The sequence below is a fragment of the Heliconius melpomene genome, chromosome 13, assembly GCF_056956725.1.
Source record: "Heliconius melpomene rosina isolate 202511_hmr_F chromosome 13, ASM5695672v1, whole genome shotgun sequence".
Lineage (NCBI taxonomy): Eukaryota > Metazoa > Arthropoda > Insecta > Lepidoptera > Nymphalidae > Heliconius > Heliconius melpomene.
In genome coordinates, this window is record NC_140401.1 from 13,370,291 (window position 1) to 13,393,642 (window position 23,352).

Below are 23,352 nucleotides of genomic sequence, written 5' to 3' on the forward strand. Positions count from 1 at the left end.
TAGTAAGAAAGATCCTAAAAGCAATCTTCTGGGCAATCTGCGCAGCCATGTACAGCTAACTTGCAGACGGCCACAATTCGTCGACCGTACTAATACTGTAGCTATTGCATTAAATGCTAATAACGTTTTAGCCTATATTTTAAAATGACATAAAAACATCATGAATTACAATAATATTAAAATCTTTTATCGCCTTAATCAATGTTTAATTTTTTAATTTGTTTTTTGTTTTTACAGATACACGAGATAAAATGTAGGTACTCTTTTGGAAAAATAATTTGTTGCATTGGCTTTTAAAGCATAATGAGGAAACATCCCTTTAGAATAATCAAAGTAAGACTGACACGTTTTCTGTTTTATATTTTAATAAGCTGAGTAAATATATAATTTGTAAAATTACTCATACGAGTAGTCTAAAACCTAGTGATAGGCTAGATTAAAGAATACTGAAAAAAGAAATGACAACAAATAACAGGGTAGGTAGAGGTAACCTGCGAACTTAAGTTTTAAAACACTCCGATCCCATTAAGACACTTCCTGATCCATTTTCCGCCGTATTCTAGAGATTCACCTCAACACCGCGCTTTGCCTCGACACCAGAGCGAAAAAATTAAAACATAAAAAAAAATCCCTCGAGTGGAAATCGAAACCACAACCCGTCACGTTTGTAAGTCACACTTGTACACCTGAGCTACCACTAGTCTCATAAATTACATAACATATACTATAGTATATTTAAAATAAACAAAACACCTAGCAGTAAAAACATTTTACGTGGCATTTACGAAGCATAAAGTTCGTTGTGTGTAACGTGGCCGGCGGACTATCGGTAGATTTGCGGTTAGGCTAATCGCGCGCGCCCATCTGGTTAAGGGTAGTTTACATTTGTAAGAACTAAACCTTACAAATGATATTCTCCTTTAGTAATGTTTCTTCACATTATTCAGTCTTAAAGCCTCAGATTTATTTCTAAGATTAGACCTAGACAAATGTGTAAATTACAACCTAATGTTGTTGTTGTGTTCGTGCACGAGTCGGACTCGCACTTTACCGTTTTTTTTTTATCTTCAAACTTTTTCACCTCTTTATAGAGTAGGCAATAAAATGTAATGATTATCTAAACTTAAATGCAATATACTCGATAATGATATTTTGTTATTATTTTAATTATCTAAAGCTTTTATAATTACGTAAAGAACATTGCAAAAGTAGGAAGAATCCGTAGTCTATTGTCTCTGAAGTATTGCGAATTTGAGCGGAATAGAGTTTACATAATCATTAGCATGTTTACCATAAAATGATAAATATCTACATATTACAAATCTATAGAATATTGCTTCAACCGATAATAATTTTTATCCCACCTTTGTATATTGAGAAACAAAATATCGTTTCTTTGTTTTCCATTTCTATTTCAATTTTTATTGTGGCAAAATTTAACATAATTTTAACTAAATGACCTATTTGTTCAACTCAACATGTGTACTGTGTGAGTTAAACCTACAAAATTAGAATGCAGTTAATACTATTAAAGTAAAGTAACAACCTACTTTGCAGTTAGCACCAAAACGCCTACAACTTATTCCATTCACAATTTATATACGAAAAAACCTTTTGAAATTCAAGACACGAAAACGAAAATGCCCGCAAAACGCCAGCAACACAGGTATAAAAGGATGAAATACCACAACCGTACGTAGCGACCCTAAAACTAGGCAGCAAGCCGCAGGCCCACACTGCAGTGTTTAAATCATTCGACTTGCTACCAGCGAGCGAAACCCGAACTTGCTTTTGTTATTTTCATTGTATTATACGCCTGCCCGTTGTATGGAATAACAGTATATTGTATAAATTACATATTTTTGAATATGCATACAAGAAAAAATTTTATATTTTTCTGATTTTATGAATTGTAAATATTTACACAAAAGAAGTAAGAATATTTTTTAGGGTTTTTGCATGGATATTAAGTTACTCTTCTTAATAAAGCTAAATAAATCTAATTTAATGTTGGTGTGAATATCTCTTAATTAGGTGATTAACGAAAAATAAAAGTTTATTTCAAAAATATTTTTGACTTAAAACCATTTGGCGTTAGATTTCGCAACTTAATACTCAATGACTGAAAGAAAAAATGTGGTTCCTGCTTAATTATCGATCCGCTATATATAGATAAGACAGATACAACAAAGATAACAAACATACAAGTAACAAGGGAAGTAACGGTTCCCTGTCATGTCACGCTTCCCCCCTTCCCGTGACAAGCGCAGTGACATTCATTAATTTGCAATGCAAAATTTCACACTACGTTGCGCCCACTATAGTCTGTAATTTCACTAATAATTCAAAATGTTTACGTAACGCTTCAAGCTTGCTTATACGACCCTGCCAAGTACCTACATAGGGAAAATATAACCTATTTCATTCTTATATAGTGAGTAGGTTATACGTAATTTATAAATCAACATAAGTATTTTATTTTATCTATATTTTCAATACAAAGAAATAATATAAACATAAAATAAATCAACGCCGTTCATTGTTATAGGCATAAAATAAAATGTATTATCTTTATTTCATTCGCTTAGTGCGTGTTGTATATTTTTTTTAATACAAAACGGATGGAGGTAGGAAAAAGCTAATTAAAAGTAGATAATAAAATACTATACAGTTTTAAAGTTGTAATAAAAATATTAAGACATTTTTGCAACATTTATGTTTTATTTTCAAAAAAAAAAGCTTAATAACAAAAAATATTTAGTTGCGGAAAATAAAAAGTTAAATAAAAAATTCTGCCGGGTCAGTTAGTTTTAAATATAAAATTGTGAAGTAAAACAGAGGTCCGCTATACAGACTATGTTTTTTGAGTATTCAGTAGCTAAAGTTCATTTAACTTCAATGAAAATGTTAACTAACTCTCTTTTCAGCATTCATTTTAGTTAACACTTTAACTGGATATAATTTACTTTATGAAAATTACTTTACTTGCTTTCGTGCAATGTTATTTACATAGTGCTGAAAAATATGATATACTAATCAAATAACTTGCGGCCCGGCTTTACGACGTGTCCCACATAACATATACCTATTAATTGTCCAACAACCCCCACTATCTTTCTGTAGTAGTTTCATAAAAATGTATGAGGATAACCCCGGACAAACAGAAAGACAGAGAGACAGACAAAAAAATGTTCGTTTATATGTACCTACTTTTGTTTTTGTAACTTTTATTTATAGATTCAAAAGTGCTTTTATAGTTTATTTGAATAAAGAATATTTTGAATTTGAATTTGAATAGATTGTGTAATATTTTTCAGAAGAGTTATTAAAGACAAACTTGATTTGCATGTTGTAGATAGAAATCTCATTTATAATTTATTTTGTGTGTTATTTTTTTCTAATTTATCGTCACGTCAAATATTTTGTGAATGTTATTAGTTGGGAAGACCTCGACTGGAAGACCTCATTAAAATTGAATCCAAATCTTTTTTCTCCTGTCCATGTTCTTGATGTTGTAGTTAATGAAGCGTAGTCGCCGATCGTATTCTATAAATAGTTGTAAAGCTAAATATCCCATAAAACACATTCCAGTATAAATAAACTAATAACCTAGTTTAATAGCACAATAATAAGGCATAATGGTGTCACTAGCAGAGTTTACACTACTTACACGGCTGACGGTGTAATTATTGTAATGTTACGTGTGATGTAAGTGTACGAGCACGAAGCACCGCTAAGTAGCTCGGAGGCTCAATTAGCCAAGTTTAGCATAATTAGTATAATTTAACATTTATGGATGTTCCGCGGCATGTCCAACTACTGCTTTTTTCTCGAAGTTCTTTATTATATTCTATATGCATATAATATAATATTACTAAAAAAAAAAACAAAAAATATTAAAAACACGACGTAAAACCTGAATTAAGTTAAGTAAAATAAGTTACACCAAGTAATTGAATGCTTAAATCAATTTTCATCATTGACCCAGTTCAAGCTGCAATATCGCATATTTATATACTGATAATAAATTAAACGCTTTATAACAAATAAAATATTATGCAAAATACATATTAGCCTTAATTGACATAAAATTAAAATAGAAAAGAATAAAAATTCTACATTTATAATACGATTTATTATTTTTTATTGCATCAGTCCCTACAGCTAATGACAATAGAAACATATAAAAAAAAATTAAACGCACTGCCCATTTCTATCAATTTCCAGATTGTAACAGAGTACCTACAACAAAAGAATGAATGTTTCTTCGAAGTCAATTAAAGTTCCATCACATCTCCATACAACACATAATGTAGGCAGAGTGCATTTCTACGAGCCGCATCGGGTCACTGACCTGAGGCAACCCTGGCGAGGCCGACTACTGATCACTTAATTGTTCTATTTTGTACAACACAACAACAACAGGCGAAAATAAATAAAGTGCTAAATTGTTCAGGACAAGTTACTTTTAAAACCGTCGGCACCTACGAGTCACTTTTGAAATTGTATTTCAATTATCACCAGTCATATTTTTTAAGCACATAAACCCTACATATTAGGTGCATAAACAAAAAAAGCCAAGGTAATCGTTTTGGAATAAATTACTTTACTTAAAAATGTAATTTTACTAAAAGCTTCTATCTAACATGTAGGTATGTGATATATAAACGAGATACGATATTTAAAAGTGACGATTGTTTGGAACAAAGACAAAATTAGCATAGAGATGTTACAGCCACGTCGGCAATCAGGGCGCACTCAAAATTAGAAATCAAAGAGCAAAGGGAAGATTTAATCTCGTAATACATTACCGATAATGTCAGGGGAGAAAAAAAAGGAAAATGCATTCATTTCCTTTGATATTTTTTTGGAATGACTGATTGGTTTATTGGTACTATAAGGTATAGAATAATTTGGTAAGGTATATATTTTTTGCGTCTACTAGGTACTCTAATAAAAGGTCATAGACAGAGAGAAATTTTTATATCTATACCTATATTATAAATTCGAAAGTAACTCTGTCTGTCTGTCTTTTACGCAATCAGGGCCTAACCGCTAATTTAGTTGTGATAAAATACTCATATAGATACTTGGGGGTCTCGGGATGAACATAGGATACTTTTTTTTCTCATATTTGTAATATTTTCGATATATAGCAATATATTAAAATACTTATTAATTTGACATGCAATTTATTCCGCCATGTTAATAACAACCGTCGTTGCTAGGCAACGATTTGCAAAGTTTGTTAGAAAACTTCACCCAAAATGAGCTTGCTTAACGCATCTCTCTATTGAAAACTGAAAATAATTTCATAAATATATTTAATAAATATTCGTATAGTTCAAGCGGGCGTAGCCGCGTTCGGGTCCACTAGTTTTGAATAAATCTTTCTCCCAAACAGAATTGATTAAACAAACGCTCTTAGCGGGCAAACATAGCTTATTGCTTTAATTAATATATTTCACTACAATGCCTCTAAAAATAATTTTATATCACAACCTACATAAGAGTATAACATTTATTTATAGGTAACTAGCGACCCTATTGCGGCTTCGCCCGCTTTTACTACTGGATTATTCATATAATGTATGTTTGCAAAGCACTTAAGATAATGTGAAAATTAAGTAAACCCTAATGCAACCCGCATTTTCGTAGTTTCAATAAGGATTTTCCAATTGTTTTACACAGCAAGGATTTTTTAGTAGGTACCGTAATTTTAAATCTGTGCTAATCTTTTCAAGTACTTATTAAAATATATTTAAATTACTATTTTTAGATAGTTAAATGACACTAAATAATACATTCAACTCGAATTATTCAATACGTGCAAACGCATCTAAATCTTCGTTGCTATAAAGGCAGGCGGGTTTTTTTTTTTCGAGCTTGTGGTTAATGCTGAAGAGGGTATTCTGTCCCTGATGAAAAGCAAGCACTACGTGGCTGCCTGTGACGAAAATTAAATAGAATGCATTAGCCCGGAATTGAACCCGGGCCGCCCGCGTGGCAGGCGAGCATTCTACCACTGAACCACCGATGCGTGTAAGGCAGGCGGGCGCGGCGGACTCGCTTGTATAAGCATAACGTCGCGAGGCGCGTTTCGCAGCAAGGATTTTTTGATATTGTAACAACTTCTAAAGTACTTATTAAAATGAAAAACAGAAAAGACAGTTTTGATCTACATTAAATGGCCAACGTAACTAATATACTATATTATTTATATGCTGAGAGTAAGGGATAAGTGAAACTTGACTCGATACAGTTGATGTGTGAACGGCGTGATGTGTCAATAATTAAATGCGTTTTTCTCTAAAACTATTCGCAATTTCGAAATAATTTAAAAAGCAAATTTTATCTTCGTTTAACGTAGAAATTTAATAAAGTATTTTAAAGGATAAGGATTAATACCATTATGGAAAAATATCCCTCACAATAAAAAATATATTTTTAGACAGAAATATGATCACTACACGTTATTCTTAAAAGATACTAATATGCCATCGCGGACTTTTTTGTAGATCTTATTAAGAGGAACAATACTCCAGTACATTTTTTTCATGTAGTATTTACCATTAAAGCAGCGCATGCGCCAAAGTGTCTCAGCGGGTAGGACTTTATACACATTTATCGTATTTATGTTAATTTACATAAGAATGTACAAATAATAAACTATATATAAACCTTCCCTGAGAAATACTCGACCTAATGGTGAAAATTGCATCCAAATCCGTTGGGTGGTTTAGAAGAAGAAGAGTTAGAAAGTTCAGACAGACACAAAAAGCGACTTTGTTTTATAAGATATAGGATAGGATAGGATAGGATAGGATAGGATATAGATAGCTAGTCAGCCCTATTCATGACATGATTTCTATCTGACAATGTCCTTTATTTGCGGGACAAATCCGTGCTGTGGCCTCGATCCGCATTAGCCTATTCCCTCGAGTGATTCGTGCCTTTAGTTCTTTATCAAAAGCAAGTTTGCGTAGTTGCAATTTACATTTAAGACATTATTTATTTATTTTTCCAGATATTAAAGTATCTAATGATACTATGTATTTGAAATTATTTTACAAATATGACAATTTATATATAAACTAGTTTAAAGTTGTATTAGTAATCTATATATATAAAATCGAAAGGTCACTCTCTAATCACGAAATCTCAGAAACTACAAGTGCTAGGAATCTGAAATTTTGCATAGGAGTTATTTATAGGACGTAAGTGCTCGCTAAGACGGGAATTTGCAATATTCGCCTTCTAAAGGGTTGTTTTTGGGGTTGAAAGTTTGTATGAAACTTCGTTACTACAAATGCTAGGAGTCTCAAATTTTGCATAGACGTCACTAGGACGTAGTCATGGAGACAGAAATTAATAATAACATAGTTCACGTGGGTGAAACCGCGAGCGGGCCGCTAGTAGTATATAAATGTAATTGAAGCGTTTTATTTTAATCAAATATCCCTAATACTGTGCTACTAATACACAGAAAGATATTTAAAAATCGTAATATATACTAAGTAATAACCGTCCATGCCTTGTTAATTTCAATGCTGGTACAAAAAAGGAATTCAAAACTTTGACATTTCATAGACGATGCTATTATAAGCTTAATTTCTACTTTCCTTTGCAGTTCTTTTCTTTGGCCGGTATCAGCATTCCGCTCGAGATGTTCAGTAATTGCCAACTTTGCATTGCACAAACGTTTATACTTAGCTTAATAGGCTGCAAAGTTTCGGATAAAGCCTTTAACAAAACCGTACACTAAAGTAGGTTGAGTTACACGTTGAGTTCCTTTCTTGAATAACATTTATAACTGATCATTAATATCATCTACAGAGGGAAAGTATGAGACAAACTGTCACAAAATGTTCTTTGGTCTCCGTGCAAAATTTTATAAAAAATTTAAAACATCTATGAAATTATAAATTTATACGTTTTCTAATTTACGGCTTGACACATAATTCTTTAGGTATTAAATATCGTTACAATGCTGTGTACGTTAAATAAGTTTATAGTCTAAGAAACGTGACACTAGACGATGTATCCGCCCGCATTAAGCTTCGAAGGACACATCGAGTGTCCTAAGTGTTCTGGAGGCTGAAGAGCCGATGGATCCCTCTCATTACCGAGCAGGATGCATTCGAGTGCCACTTTAGAGGACTATGTAGATCATTTTATACTCTATCGGCAAATACAAACACTCGACGAGAGTAAATCACAAAAAATATTTAAAAATACCCCAGCCCTAAAATATCGACTGTGAAGAATTCGGCGGAAAGTGGGGAACGGAAGTATCTTTATCTGAAGGGGTGTCTTAACAATAGGTTCCCAGATTCCCTCTGCCTACCCCCTATGTGCGTGATACAGCGTAAAGCTAAAATAAATGTAATGTTCCTAATATTCCACCCATTTTAAGGTACTGCATTCAAGGTATGTTATTTTTTAATTATTTTAAATAAATGTTAATATCGATTTAGTAGATTCAAAATAGATTTATTTCTAAGTACCTCGCCGTTGGACACCAGCTCAAGGTGAAATGAATAATTGGAATATAAATCTATTCAAACGCATGTCCAGGCTAATATAGCTCAAATTGTTGTCTGTATATTCGTATTTATTAGTTTCAAATGACGAAATTCACTGTCTTATATCATATATTATTCAATTATATTACTAAGAATATAATTGAATAATATATGGACCGTTTATTTTGAGAGTGGTGTAAGTCCATTTTCTTTTGTTTCGAGAAAATTAAAGGTTAGTATGTCGATGATTATACAATTTCATTTACCGACCGATTTTAAGTTGTTCAAAACATGGGATTTTTTTGAGAAATTAAACACGGACAAGCTATATATAAAAAAATTACATTAAATTACGCATGAATTACGTGATAGCTCATTATTCTCAAAAATGGACTTACACCACTTTCAAAATAAACGGTCCATATGTATTTCGCAAGTAAGTCAAGTCTACACGTGATTATTGTGTGTTATAATCGTACGTACTGATGTATTTAATAAGTTTTTTCAGTTTTCATATAGAAATCGTGTATGGTGTCGAGTTTCAAATTGTCTAAAGAAAACATTGTACGACATAGTTAAAGATATTTGCGTAATACACCAAAAACATTTTATAACAACTAAAAAACAAATAATTTGTAAAATTAATCTTCTTCATGCTATAGATAATCCAATTCCATTAAATCCAAGTTTAACTTGTGCAGAACGATGTAAGAAAAGACGTTCAGCATCGTCTCCGAAATGGAAATCCCTCATTGAGTGGTCCATTCAAACGTTACAAAGACGGTCCCGTGCACCGGCATCGGCCATATCCGGTCCCCGGTAGCTTTTAATTTATCTACGGATGAATCTTTGTGAGTTTAGAACTAGGTCAAATTTTGAAGCAAAGCTTCCAAAGGCATTCGGGTAGATTATCTTTATTAGTCCTATTACATTACAAAAGTTAAACTTTATTCGTGTCGGTCCTTAATTATTCCAAACTCGGGAGTCCTTGAAGTCTATAATGTTTCAGTTAATAGAATATTCAAGATTTATCTCTATCTGAGACAAAGACAATAGGAGTATAGGAATACGAAGGAGAAATATTTTATGCATACTTAGTATTTAAGTTATTATTGTTATTATCTATAGTAATAGTTTCTATTATTATATAAGTAAAATAACGACCTAACGCATCAGCGATAATTATGATAGAGACAAATGTTTTAACTAAGTATTAATTTACTCAAAAATATATAACAATTTATCGATATATAAATAATTTATCACGTCAAGTATTAATTTAAAACTCGAAGGTATGATTAATTGGCAAAAGGTCTCTCAAGTCGCCGCCTAATTACAAAAGAAACAACAAGAAGTGTGTCACCAGTTCTCATCGACCTACAGCTTAAGGCGTTGCACGAGTCTATTGTCCCGCCACCCGTGGCATATGAACGTCAAGCGCTTACGTACACGTGACTACGAACAATATAATATACGAGAAGTTGTGTAAACAACTGACTTACACAGAATTGCAGCATATGCGGATTAGTGAAATAATCTAATTAAATATACTATTATATAAGGAACGTTTTGTTTCTTGTTTTTCTATTCAGGCACTTCACTGCCGCTTCACTTTTATGCCGATGTTATAAAAAATACGTTAGGTTTAAAAAAGTTCGAATATATCGATAAATTATTCGTAAAAATTTATATTTACACTCTGTTACAACATTGTTAACTTATCATCGTTATCTGTATGTATTTCCCAATATATAAAAAAAAGAGTTAGGCACGAGCACTGAGCCCGTCTAGACAAAGTACAACGTGACAGCCCCAAACGAACAAAATGCAGATAATTACAATGCTCAAGTTTCGCCCTGTCCTAATGATTGTCGGGTTTATCGTGAAAAATAGCTACAGAATGAGATATAACTTCTTTAATAATGAACGGGGATATAAATTATTTTGTGGGCCATTAGTGCGGTACGATTCATTCTTTTAAGCGGAATATTAAAACGCACCATTGGACCTCCCATTACCGTTTCAGAAAAAACGCCATTGTGCCGCGTCGGCTAAGGGTGTCATTGCGGTGACTTTCAGGGCGGCCATGCTCGATTGAACACGGTGTCTATATATTCAATGGCATTGTGATAACGACCCTACGACTAAGAATTATAGCATGGATATTAGCAATTTTTAGTAGTAACATAAATTTTTCTTTCATAAAGAATTATTTGTATAATATTACTTAAGTTGACGCCACATTTTCGCTGAAGGTTGATGGTTTAGGAGTCAGAAAGGAGAACCCTTTCCAGAAATATTACTATTGATTGTAACTAGAAATATATTCTGTTTGTCGATCACAAAGCGCATTATTTGATAAACCAACATTTGTTTTGTATTTCAAATAATGAAAAGTAAAATAACATTAAGGATTACCTACCGTAAATACTGTAAAAGTTAAGTTAAGATAGAATTCAGAGAACCTAGCATTTTGCTTCGGTCACCCAAATTGTAATAACAATATTTTTAGTTAATTAAAACTCAGGGATTTCCCCGCGATAGACAATGTATTATTACTTGTTAGCATGTACCTTCAGGCCAGTTGTCGTAAACGTGAACTGCTATGTCGCCGGCCGAGTCCACCGGACTAAACACGAACTCCTTTGTTTTGCCGGAAACGAGGATTAATCGCAGGTTTATCTGAAACAAACAATCAACTGTTAGCGAAAAGGAGAAATTTAAAAAATATATATAAAATAAATTTTAAAATATTTTATAAAACAATATTTAGCACAATATAATACATTCAGATAGTAGGTTAAATAATTCATTTATATTATATTGTTACTGCATTTCATCGTAAAAGTATATTCTACTATGCAATATAACGCATCCGAGTGAAATCCGGGGTTTGTATATAACAAAAACGAAATGAAGACCAAAATAGAGAGAGATGTTTTTCATAGCGCGTTAAAGTAGGTCACTTTCCTTTCATGGTTGCCATTTAACTTAATTGTTTAAGCTTTTGATAAATTCAGTCACGTTATACTTTACTGGACTACTTTTAAATGTGAAACTATCTACGTTTTAACAATTTGTTTCGGTATTTTATCACATTCGACTGTCTCATTCTATACATTCCGTATTAAAACTGGGAACAACACATAAATCCGAATGAAGGATAAGGAGAAAATAGCGTGATCCATCTCTGTTCAATACAAAATTAAACACACACACTATCTAAAGCGCTTATTAGTTTTCGAACATATGAATTCAAATCGAAATACCTGCAAACGAGGCAAAATATTGCCGACCATTAAAAATCTTATATCAATTTAACCTTTTTTGGTAAATTTCATTGTTCAATTATGTTGGCAAACTGTTACTTATCCACTTTAGACTAAATATTTGTATTGTGTAAAATAAACTTTAAATTGACCTCAGATGACCTTTTCAGTTTAGGAGTTTGAGGGTACCTAAATCCTAAGCCAAATATAAGCGGTTAAAGCTTTGATCAAGTAATCCCTTGGACTTAACGCAAGTATTTTAGTCGCTACGAAGGTAAGATAGGCTTTTTAATCCTATTTTAAATTAAAATGTATAATATATATCTTGCACAAAAAAAAATATATTTACAGGTTAATTGGCTGTTCATATTAAAAGTTTTATTTCTCTAATTTCTTTATATTTAGTACATAATATTTATTTAATTATATTTGAAGCGAAATTTGAGTGTAGAACAATGAAAGTATAAATATTAACAATTCTAAGAATTTAAAACATTTTTAATCTTACTATTGTACCGGTCAGTGCTTATATCGGAGTGCCTGTTACAGCGAAAGCTTATTTATTTGTTCGGTACCTTTGTTTAGAAATTCCTTTTAGTTTTACCATATCATTTAAATTTATACTATGACAAAAAATATACACACTCATTACATTGTATAAACTTTCGTTTAATATTTTATTTCCAATAAATATTATTTATTTATTTTAATTTACATTATAAAATAATAAAATATTATTGTTCAATAAATATAATAATATAAAATAAAAAAGCAAATAATATTTACTTTCGACCCTGCCAGGATTCGAACCTGGAATCTTCTGATCCGTAGTCAGACGCGTTATCCGTTGCGCCACAGGGCCTATGAATAGTAGTACAAAATAACTAAACCTATTTGTGTCTGAGATTAAAATCAATGAAATTATTTGTAATGAAATTTGTTAATATAAATTATAACCCATTCTTAACATGTAAAATTAAAACCTTATTTAATGTTTCCTAACAACCCAGGCTTATAAATTCCTCTTTTTTTTTTCTAATATTTTCACGCAACACGTTTTTTTCCCGCAAAGCAGGCGTAGGGAATATACATTGTTAGTACATTCCGTTCTTCATCCAAGTTTAAACATAGCGTGCAAAATTAATTTGCAAACGAGAAACCTAAAAACATGATATTTACGATTGAACGGAAATTCAATGCATCACGACAGTAATGATTATAATCCACTAAATAATAAATATTTTTAATAAAACAAATCAAAGATTGAAATACAGACAGAAAAAAAAACAACATATTTATTATATAATTAAGTAAAAAAAAAAAATACAAAACATTTCATTTGACTGCTAAATCAACTTAAGGTAGTGAAAAAAAATCGTATTTACGGGTAGTAATTTTAACGAGTAAAAATAGCTGTTGTCTACCGGCGCTAGGGAGCGAGCGCTGCGGCGGCCATATTTCATTTTTCCCGCCAATGGGACACGCGCCATTGTTATTCTTGCATGGCGGCGCTCGTGAAAAAAAAAATCATATTTCCCTTTGTGATATTGCTGTCATTCAGCGCTTAGGAATTGGATTCCGCAGTTTAGACGGAACTACTTCATTTTAAATCTATGTATGTGTCACTGTGTTGTGTGAGCTCTGTTTATTGAATATGACGTGTTGCAATCGATGGTTGTCGTTTCATATCAAACACGAGGGATGATTATGTTCCGTTTTCCTTAATTCTGGGACCATTAAGGAAAACCGAAAATTATCATCAAAATGGGACATTTAGTGATATCGTTCTCGCCATACGCAAAAAAATACCCTAGGGGGATATACCTATAATACACATTCGTTATTTGTATTATGTTATAAAAGTTATGGAAAATGGAATAAAAAATATTCAATCTGCATATCTTATTTGTACAAAAGACACTTTTGCATGATTATTTAGACAGGAAGAGAAACCGTACCGCACGAAAGATAATAATAATTGAACACGGTCACTTACTCCCGCCCACTCTTCTGGCGTACATTATATACTTATGCATAATATTATTTATTATCTGTCCTGTTATATTACTATTAGGTATTTATTTATAAATTATATATTTTTATTGTAACATATTAACTTTTTAAGTGTTTTAGCAGATAAGAATGCTTTAGTAAAAATAAAACTGTTGTTTTGATAAATTTTATACCATAAAAAATGCATTTTTAAAAATATACACTGCACCTGGTATGCATACATAAATATAGAAACTTGATATAAAAGAATTATTCAGAAAAGCCTGCACGCGTATGCATAAAGTACAATAGCGTCTTAATGCACCCTTGCATGGCTTCATTAAAAGAATCAAATCCAAATATTATGTTATCAATCGTTGTTGACGAATACAATAGATTTTTTTTTTATTATACCTAACAATAAAAAATATTTATTAGACGGGTTTCTAACGGGTGTACGTTAGATGTCCAATCGGTGAATTATTTTAATTTCCTCGGTCTGATAATAAGATAAAATGCAGCGTTTAGTTCCGACACTCAACTCGCAATGGTTCATAAATTAAGAGGGTAGTGGGGAACGATGTGTTCTCTGCTAAATACGAGATACAACTGAAGCTAAAAAAAATACATAAATAAATTACCTATTACAGAAATATTCTATTATTTATGACTAATGAGTAATTATTAACATTCAGGGAAAAATTCCCGTTCTCAAAACATGCGAAACGTGTAGAGTATATTTCTGGGGGACGCTTAATTTATTACTGAAGGCATTCATAGAGACACTTGAAAAGTTGTGTTTCCGTTGTTCCCCTCTTATTGTAATGTTATTAAATTCCGTTCTACTAAGATAAATAGATGTTGTTTTGTTTGAACATGACTGGTCCATGATTTATATTTTTGATATAAAAAAATATATAACATTTAAAAAAATAATAATAATAATTAATTAAAATAAGTAAAAAAATCTATGAAAAGTTATTTAAACAATATTAGAATTTGTTGTAGATAGATTTCTCTTTGTATTTAAGTATAAAATTACCATAATTTATGGGAAACTTTAAAGCTCGTGGATAGCATTAATGAAGCGGCAAACAACGTGTCACTTTCGATCCATACGTGGACTATGACCAAAACTGACAATACCAATAACATAGAACAATTTATTCCATTATAAAAAGTTGCATACAATTACTTATAATAATTATAAAAGTTATTTTTGATATTATCAAATAATATAATATTAATAATTACAAAACATTATATATTTATATACATTTACAAAAAGACAAAGTACAGCAAAGTACAACATTGTAGGGAACCAAGTGTTTCTAACGGATTTATCACTAGGTTCCCTCTGCCTGCCCACTTTGCTGTATGCGGAATACAGCGTGAAGCAAAAAAATATGGTGATACTTATTTGTCTCTACTATTGCAATTTTACAAAATTGAGTTCAACTCTGTAACTACGGGTGCAAAAGACTACTTTGTGCCCTGCAATACAATAGCTTTCGAAAAACAAAAATTTGCATTCGAATTTTAGTTTGCATACTTCTAGCGAGATATTTTTAGCTTGTGAACAAGGAATGTTAATTAATTTATCTCTACACTATACAGTGTTTGCAATGAAATGCTTTGGAGTACCTACCGCTATTCCTTTGAAAACAGTTTTATTGCGCGCCAACAACAATTATTGAATAAATAATAATATATTCTTATATTATTTCATTCCTTTACTCTAATTAATAATTAATTCTTTAATATTATATAGATAATCTGTATTCAATCTCTGTTTGTTCTCAATTTGCTAGTGGTGTGTATTAGCTCTAGACATAACTAAGTAGCCAGGATAATCTAACAACAACATGCTCTGCCTCGCCTTGTGAACTTAGAAGCAACCTAAAGCAAATAAACTGCGATCGATCTATTATCACAAGACAAGTATATCGTTAGTGATAGTGCTTAGACCAATTAGGGAAGATAGTGGCAATTGTTTATTTTGCTATACGATACGACAATCAGTTCATAAGGGTAGAAAAAAAGAAGAAAAATAATAAGATTTGGCATATAAAACTATTGTTGTTTAACATTTTAATAAAAAATATTCTTTATATAGTCTGTCTTTAGTTGTTACATAACCGTCCGAAGGATTATAAATTGTGATCAGCATTTTTGCCATATATTTAGAAAAATAACAGTTATGATAAGGAGATTCCATATCTTCCCGTCAGATATCAGAACCACCGATGATCAGAATATAAATTTACATACTTGTTAAAAGTTACTATATATAAAAATAGAAAGGAAATTTAGTCTTTAGGTCAATATAACAAAACAAACACAGATGTTAGTAAAAGTATGCATGCATTAGATGCAGAAACATCTGAGTTGTCTAAGTTATCCGAGGTAAAGTTAGTATGTAGCACATTGCACATTGCTGGCACACCGCCAGCGGTCAGCCCCAACACGTGAGGAACTTCCGCACTATTATTTTTTGGTCAAATTATATTTGTAGAAATATTTTGAACAACGAAATTGGAAGAGGAAAATATAAAGAGAAAAATATTTTAGTTATGTTTTAGATGGACTACATAAATGATAAAAATTCTAAACGTCAAAAAGCTAATGTATATTACAACGGACATATTTAAAACAAAAACATTGAAAAAATGTTTTATTAAAATGTGTTAAAGGCTTATAAGACTTCAGAGTTGTGCTAGCTTGGTTTAAATAGTTGAAAGTTTCATTAATTATAAAACATAGAATAATTAAACTAATCAAGATTAATCAATGTGGATAAAATATTAATAAATTAATAACGTTTAATTTTTTATCAAGATTATTGGATCGGAACATTTTACAATGCAATTTTTTTATTTAATAGCTCTTTCTTCTCATCCTTTGCTATACCACTGACAATAGATCCCAGTTGAAGCACGCAGCCAGATAATCGGGTTTCACGGCAAATGAAAGCTATATTTATTCAAGAGTCGATGTACTATGAATGGAATTAAAACTTCAACAGCACCACAATACAATCCTTTAAGTAATTCTAAACTTCTAAAGTCTCTAAATTATATTTTTTATTTTTAATATATTATAAATCACAAGTATGTCTTTAAGAGATCCCAATAAAATAAGAACTATCCGTTTGATGCGAAATGAATCAAAGATAATGGCATCCCGAGGCGGTAAGTATCACCATTAATAAGGGCGTGCCGAACGTCTATTGACCCGCTTTCTGTTATTCGGCACTCATAACTCAGCCAATGATTACTTGGTTATAAATATTCCGCAGAAAAATTATTCAAAAATCCCAAAAGCCAAAAGGTGTAAAAAAATGTTAGGATGAATTATAAAAGAAGATATGAAAGAGATACTAATTAAATATATGAAACACTCAAGTATATACGTTGCAAACAACGTTTGAAATTAAAACGGGAACATTTTTGTTTTTGATTTGTATAAAAGAGATCGTGAAAGAAATAAAATATTTTCATTTTCCACGTTTTTTTTTTAACAGGTAACATTGAAAACTTTTGAAGTTGAAATTTAATAATGTTTAAAGAATGTTCTAATATCTTAGTCACGACATAAGAGTGCTGGGCGCAGGCACGCCCTACCAATTTATTAAAGTTCAAACTATTGATTTTTCATATAGAGGCTTTATTGAAATTAGTCACAAGAGGTGACGTCAGCTTACTTGTTATATTTTAATTTATTAATGGCTTCTGAAGACTGTAAGTCATGTCAAGTAAAATGACAAAGATAGTAATTTTGACACTAACGGGCTTAGTGCTATAAGTAACCATGATAAATTACTTGTCTATTATTTAGTAGAAACCAAAAATCATTGAATATTTCCATAAACAAATAATTAATTGAACATCGAACGTCGTTTCGACATGTGATAAATGTTTAAAGGAGTTTTATATGAGCTCAAAACATTTACAACGTAAAGAAATAGACTGAATAATTTATTTCCTTGTTTTTGCTGCATTTTTTAGTAAGTATATATAAATCTAGGTATATTAAGATATACGAAGAAATGAATAAAATTATTTAATTTAATATTATATTAGTAAAATATTCCTTTCAGAATGTTCTGAATAGCCTTGCAATATAGTTTGCAAGTCGAATAGCGTGAGATTAAAACAAAGGAGCAGCGCTGGTACGAGCTGCAACCTTCACAATTTTACGACCTTTGCACATTTCACTTATTGGTGACACGCTTTTAACGATTTTCTTGTAATAAATGGCAAATGCTTTTAAATCAGTTTCGCATGACCCGCTGTGCATAAAATAAATGTTACAAAATAATATTATAAGGTAACAAAGTAGTGAGGCCGTCGTGGCGCAGCGGCACAAGGGATTGTAACTCGACGGTTGTGGGTTCGATCCCCAATCGAGGAAGTGAAATATTTATTTACGAATATATATTTCCATTTCTTCGCTCTGGCGTCGAGGCAAAGCACGGCGTTGAGTTCTGCCACTCAACACGCAATGCCTCCAGAATTCGGCAGAAAGTGGGGAACGGAGTGGCTTAACACTCAATTCCCTCTGCCTACCCTGCTGGGAGCGGGATACAACGTGAAGCTGATTTTTTTTATTAACATAGTAAAATCGCAAAAATTGCAGAGATGTAAAATTTAGAATAATTCTAATTAACTTACTAACCTAAAATTACTTTTGTAATAATGTTTAATGTTATTAAATTTATAAACTAAATTACTTTTATATTCCTCACTGTAAAAAAAAAGTCCCAAAATTTATCAAAAAAAAAATACTAAAATACACACCTATGTAACGTTACTTTTACATCTTCATCTTCATTTCATTTGTTATAAACTTTTTAAAAGTGTATGCTAAAAGCATGACGTTACGTAGATCTTGTCGTAGCAATACAATACGAGAAGTGTTTCTGTGTAGCAACAAAGACACAACGAGGCGAGCGAGCGGCAGCGCATAACAATTTCGCGGCTTTATACATTTCACTTATTGGGAGCGTACAAAATCGATAAATTCGGCACTCAACTACCGTGTAGGGTTGAGGCACCTTTTATATTTCAAGATTTAAATAGAAAGAAGAAAATATATATATTTCTGACTGTACATTCATATATATATTGTTAGGATTATATCAATTATTCTTATACAAACACAATTTTTTAAAATTAAAACAAACATTAGGTAGTTAATAAAAAACAAAGAACACAAAACTAAGGCGAAAAAAAAAACTTCCTAGCCCATATATCTTGTGGCATTACTATTCATAGCAGCCCTACTTTCGACCCACTTCCCCACTGAGCCAGTTCAGCTCACCCTGACTCTGAAATTATAATGGAGCGCACCGCATAAAGACGATTAGATCAATTTCATGAATAGCTGTGTTTTAACATGATTGGCCTATTACTTGTTTACACTTTCATTATATGCGAAGTAGTTAAAACATTTTGTTTATAACGCTCGATAAAAAGCTAATTTAAAAATGATTAAAATATTTATACTAAAAGTTTGAAAATGATTATAATTATGTACGAATACGTAAAATTGTAAAAATATTATTTAATTTTGAATATTAGTTCGTTCGTTCGTTATATTAGTTTTGATACATGAATGTTAAAAATTTTATTAGTTTGTGTAACGCATACCAAAGCTTTGTGCGGTCGGCGAATATTGACCCACGAGAGCAATTTCACATAATAGCTGAAGCTATAAACATCGTTAATTGTATGGCTCAATAAATTTCGTTTTATTAATTGCCTTACTTCAGTTACAGCTACGAAACACCGTAGCGAAAGGGTTCCCAGGTGTAATTGAAAATGAATTGGAATTTATTTATCGGCTCATTTTTCTTTGAAAACAATAACATTTTCAATTTGTAACACACGTTCAGCTGCTTTACAGTAAGCACGTTAGAATGTAAAGTAGGTGACATTTTTGCCTACTTTACATTTCAGACTAAGATAAACAATCGAGAAGCCATATTAACATATGGGTTATATAAATATATTCTTATGATTTAGTTCAAGATTAATTTAATTGTAATGATAATTATGAAACATTGTATGTTGTACTTCATTTAGATAACAAAAATATGAGAAAAACGAAACAAAGTAATTCTTTTCTTTCAGTTCAGTTGAATATTATTATAATAGATTAATTTATATTTAAAATTGTTCTTCCAGTTTCTTATTCCGTATTATTTATACTATAATTTAGTACAACACTTGTTGCTCATTATCTTTGTGTTGATAGCATCACTCCTTACCGTTCCTCTAAGTGTATAATTTATAAACGTCGGATGCACAGCGGCGTGTTGCATAATGACATAATGAATGCACTTGTCATATGCAACGTCGCGCCGGTGCGCCGGTGTGCGTGACATAGTGTACAAATTGACGCTTGTTATATATAAAACATTCTAGGAAGTATTTATAATATACAGCTTAATTGACATTAATTAATCAGAATAAAAAATAATATGTAACATAATATAGTAAGTAGGTCATAATAATCATATGCTGGGGGAAACTGGTCTCTACTTTCCATTCATTGTCATGGCATAATAGTATGGAGAATTGGTTTTAATATAATAATCCCGAACTTCCTCTTATAAGAACCGAACCCATGACCAACGCGTGTTAAGATATATAGCATACAAGACAGGTAGATTATAATTAAGGTACCGAATATATTCTCTCTCATTAAAAAAAGTAAAAAAAACTAAGAAAGCCATCGACAAAAGTGAAAAAGTTGATTTTTTTAATTAAGAGGACAGTATTTTCTTGGAGGCAAAATTAGCTGACGCCATGAAAATGAATGAACAAACAAGAGAGGTGCAAAATAGCCGAGAACACTTTGTAAATAACGGCACGGCGCACACTGCCTGCAGCCAAAAATACTTTAGATTTTTAAGCTTTAGATTTTGTTTGCAAAAAAAATAATTAATAGTAGAATGTAAACGGAATAATGGTCAGACATTTTTTGACAATAAACTATTTTTTTATTCATTGAATAACCACGACACCTTTCACGGGTTTTCTCAAAATAAATAAAACCCACTTTTCGCCGAAAATCGAGTCGTTACGTGTGATTTGGCGTAACTCAACGTCACACTTCGCCTTACCAGAGTGGGGGAATAAAAATATTAACTCTCGAGTGTGAAACGAATCCACAGCCAAATTCTAGAAATAAAATACTGATTCGATATTCGATATTTTAATCATTGTATATCTAATAGCATTGTTATCACAACTTAACAATAGCCATTTTGAAAAGTTTCATATAAGACAGTACGAAATTAGACACAACATGTATCAAATACAGATGCGTACACAAAATCCTGAGTAAATGATCTGTCAGCACAATTTGCCTCCACGTAATCTCCTGTTCACGTTCACAACAATACGTATTATATCACATAAGATCCAGGCTTACACATGTCAGGTCCTTGTCAGGGTGCCCGGGGAACACCTAAGCTTCCCAAATGAGAGGAAGCAAACCGCTAAACAATATTAATAGTTGTCTTATCGCGTCCTATTGCTAATACCATACCATTAGACGAGATGGCTCCTCGGGCAGTCTATAATTACCGCCGTTAAGCATAATATTGGAAAGTGAATCGTTATAGTAAATACCACATTTTTGTAACATTTCTTTTGTTGTTATAATGAAACTGAGAGAAATAGCAGAAAATACTGTTAAATACGGTTAATACTGTTTAATACAGTTTTTTTTCTTTTTAGGGTGCCGTACCATTTAAGGTATTTTATTGTATTCATTAAGAATAATGCAGCATGCATTTCATGCTTCATGCTTATAGTGACTTAAAAAAAATGAAAAATAAAAAAATGTCTTTACTTGTTGAAAAATATAATATATTTGTGGACTCATGGGATGACTGTAACGGCGACAGGTAGTGGATTCAATTCCAATTCGTGTAAATAACGTCCCTAACATAGTGTTATCAAAACCGAAACAACTATCCCACTGCGGCGGGTTTCATCCTTATCCCTCTATAACAATTACAATATTTTTTCAATCTCTATTCATTCTAATTGTCTGTGATATTAAAATAACACAAATAAAGTTATAAACAAAATATTTGAGAAAAGATTTTACCTTTGTGTCGTTAAGGGTCATTTACATTAATTGACCTCACCGTTTTTTGTATACAGATCAAAGATTAGATAAAAATCATTTCAAAAATTTTATTAAAAGAATAAATCACTCATTCATATTGTTCATAATAAAAGAAGCATTAAAAATGTCAATGACACTCAAATTTCGAGAACTGAGCACTTTTAAAGTCTTCTAACGAAGTCCAGTTCAGACGAACCCAGACCGGTTGAAAAAAAGTATTAAAGTTTGTCTAGTAGCTTTTCAGTTCTTTTTCTTTCTTCATATTGTGAATGAAAATATTTTTATATTAGGATATTTTCGTGTCAGGATCTAAATGTAGATGTATCTTCATATCTAAATAGATATCAAAATTAATGCCATACAAACATTTTTATTAAAAAAAACCCAAACAGAGTAAATGCTGTGAATACACAGGCATATACCATCATATTAATAAAGTATTGATTATGGTCAGCTTCTATATCAGTTGCACGTAGATATATTAAGTTTATTACCTGAAATAAAATGAAATAAAATTTAATACGTCATTTTACAGGTTGTAACTAGAATATATTTTTCTTAAACTTATGTAGCTAAATGCTTTAAAAAAAGGAAAAGCTAATAAATATATCATAGAAATATATCATTCATTCAGTTCAATAGGTATATCAGAATTGCGCAGAAAGTGGAGAACGGAATTGTTTTTATGGGAAAAGAGTGCCCTAACACTAGATTCTCAGGTTCTTTTGCCTACCCTACTATCGGAGTGAAGCCAGAAAAATATAATTACTCTCTGAAGGATATTTAGAGTAAAAATATGATAAATTATGTATCATTCAGAATGATAAGAAAAGACAACTAATCAGTATCTACAAAATTATTATGTAACTTTATTTTTTTTACTAACTTATAACAGCAAGCTATTTACTTAGCATAGATTACCATAGTAACATAGTGAAACCTATTCAAAACATCGTTAGGGGAAGCGCAGAGACGAGTTTATTTTTAGAGGTATTGAAGTACTCCTTTTGAGTCTACGGTGCAGTTTAAGACAAAGCTTGGCGCGGTGCCAGTACTATTATATATTTTAATTATATTTACATCACACAAATACTAGAGTGCTTGGTAACTTTTATCTTTCGTTGTACAAGTTTGTGAGGAAGGAATTAAGTCATCGATTATGTAACAGTGCAAACATGCTTATTATTTCCTTTAATTTAATCTTTATTGACAGTAAATAGAAACGAGAAACATATAGTGACATACTATACATTGCACTTACATATTGTTTAAAACTGAACACAAAAATACAAATACAGTAGGTATATAGAATAATAACTATATAAGAACACTGATATCAAACTAACTAGAGAACTACAGAATAATATAATTTAATTAAATCTAAACAACGTAATTGGACAGGTTGCTATACGGTCACAGGC

At 31.4% G+C, this 23,352-nt stretch overlaps 1 protein-coding gene and 1 non-coding gene across 2 annotated transcripts in view; both read right to left on the minus strand.

Moving 5' to 3' along the window:
• UBL3 (ubiquitin like 3) overlaps nt 1-23,352 on the minus strand; it is a 110,569-nt gene that overhangs the window by 5,964 nt on the left and 81,253 nt on the right. The window contains exon 2 of the mRNA XM_085196660.1: nt 11,099-11,207. Within this exon, the coding sequence (XP_085052786.1) occupies nt 11,099-11,207 (109 nt within the window). The remainder of the gene's footprint in view (nt 1-11,098; nt 11,208-23,352) is intronic.
• On the minus strand, nt 12,584-12,656 carry TRNAR-ACG (transfer RNA arginine (anticodon ACG)). The gene has a single exon. It is a non-coding gene; the product is annotated as a tRNA-Arg (tRNA).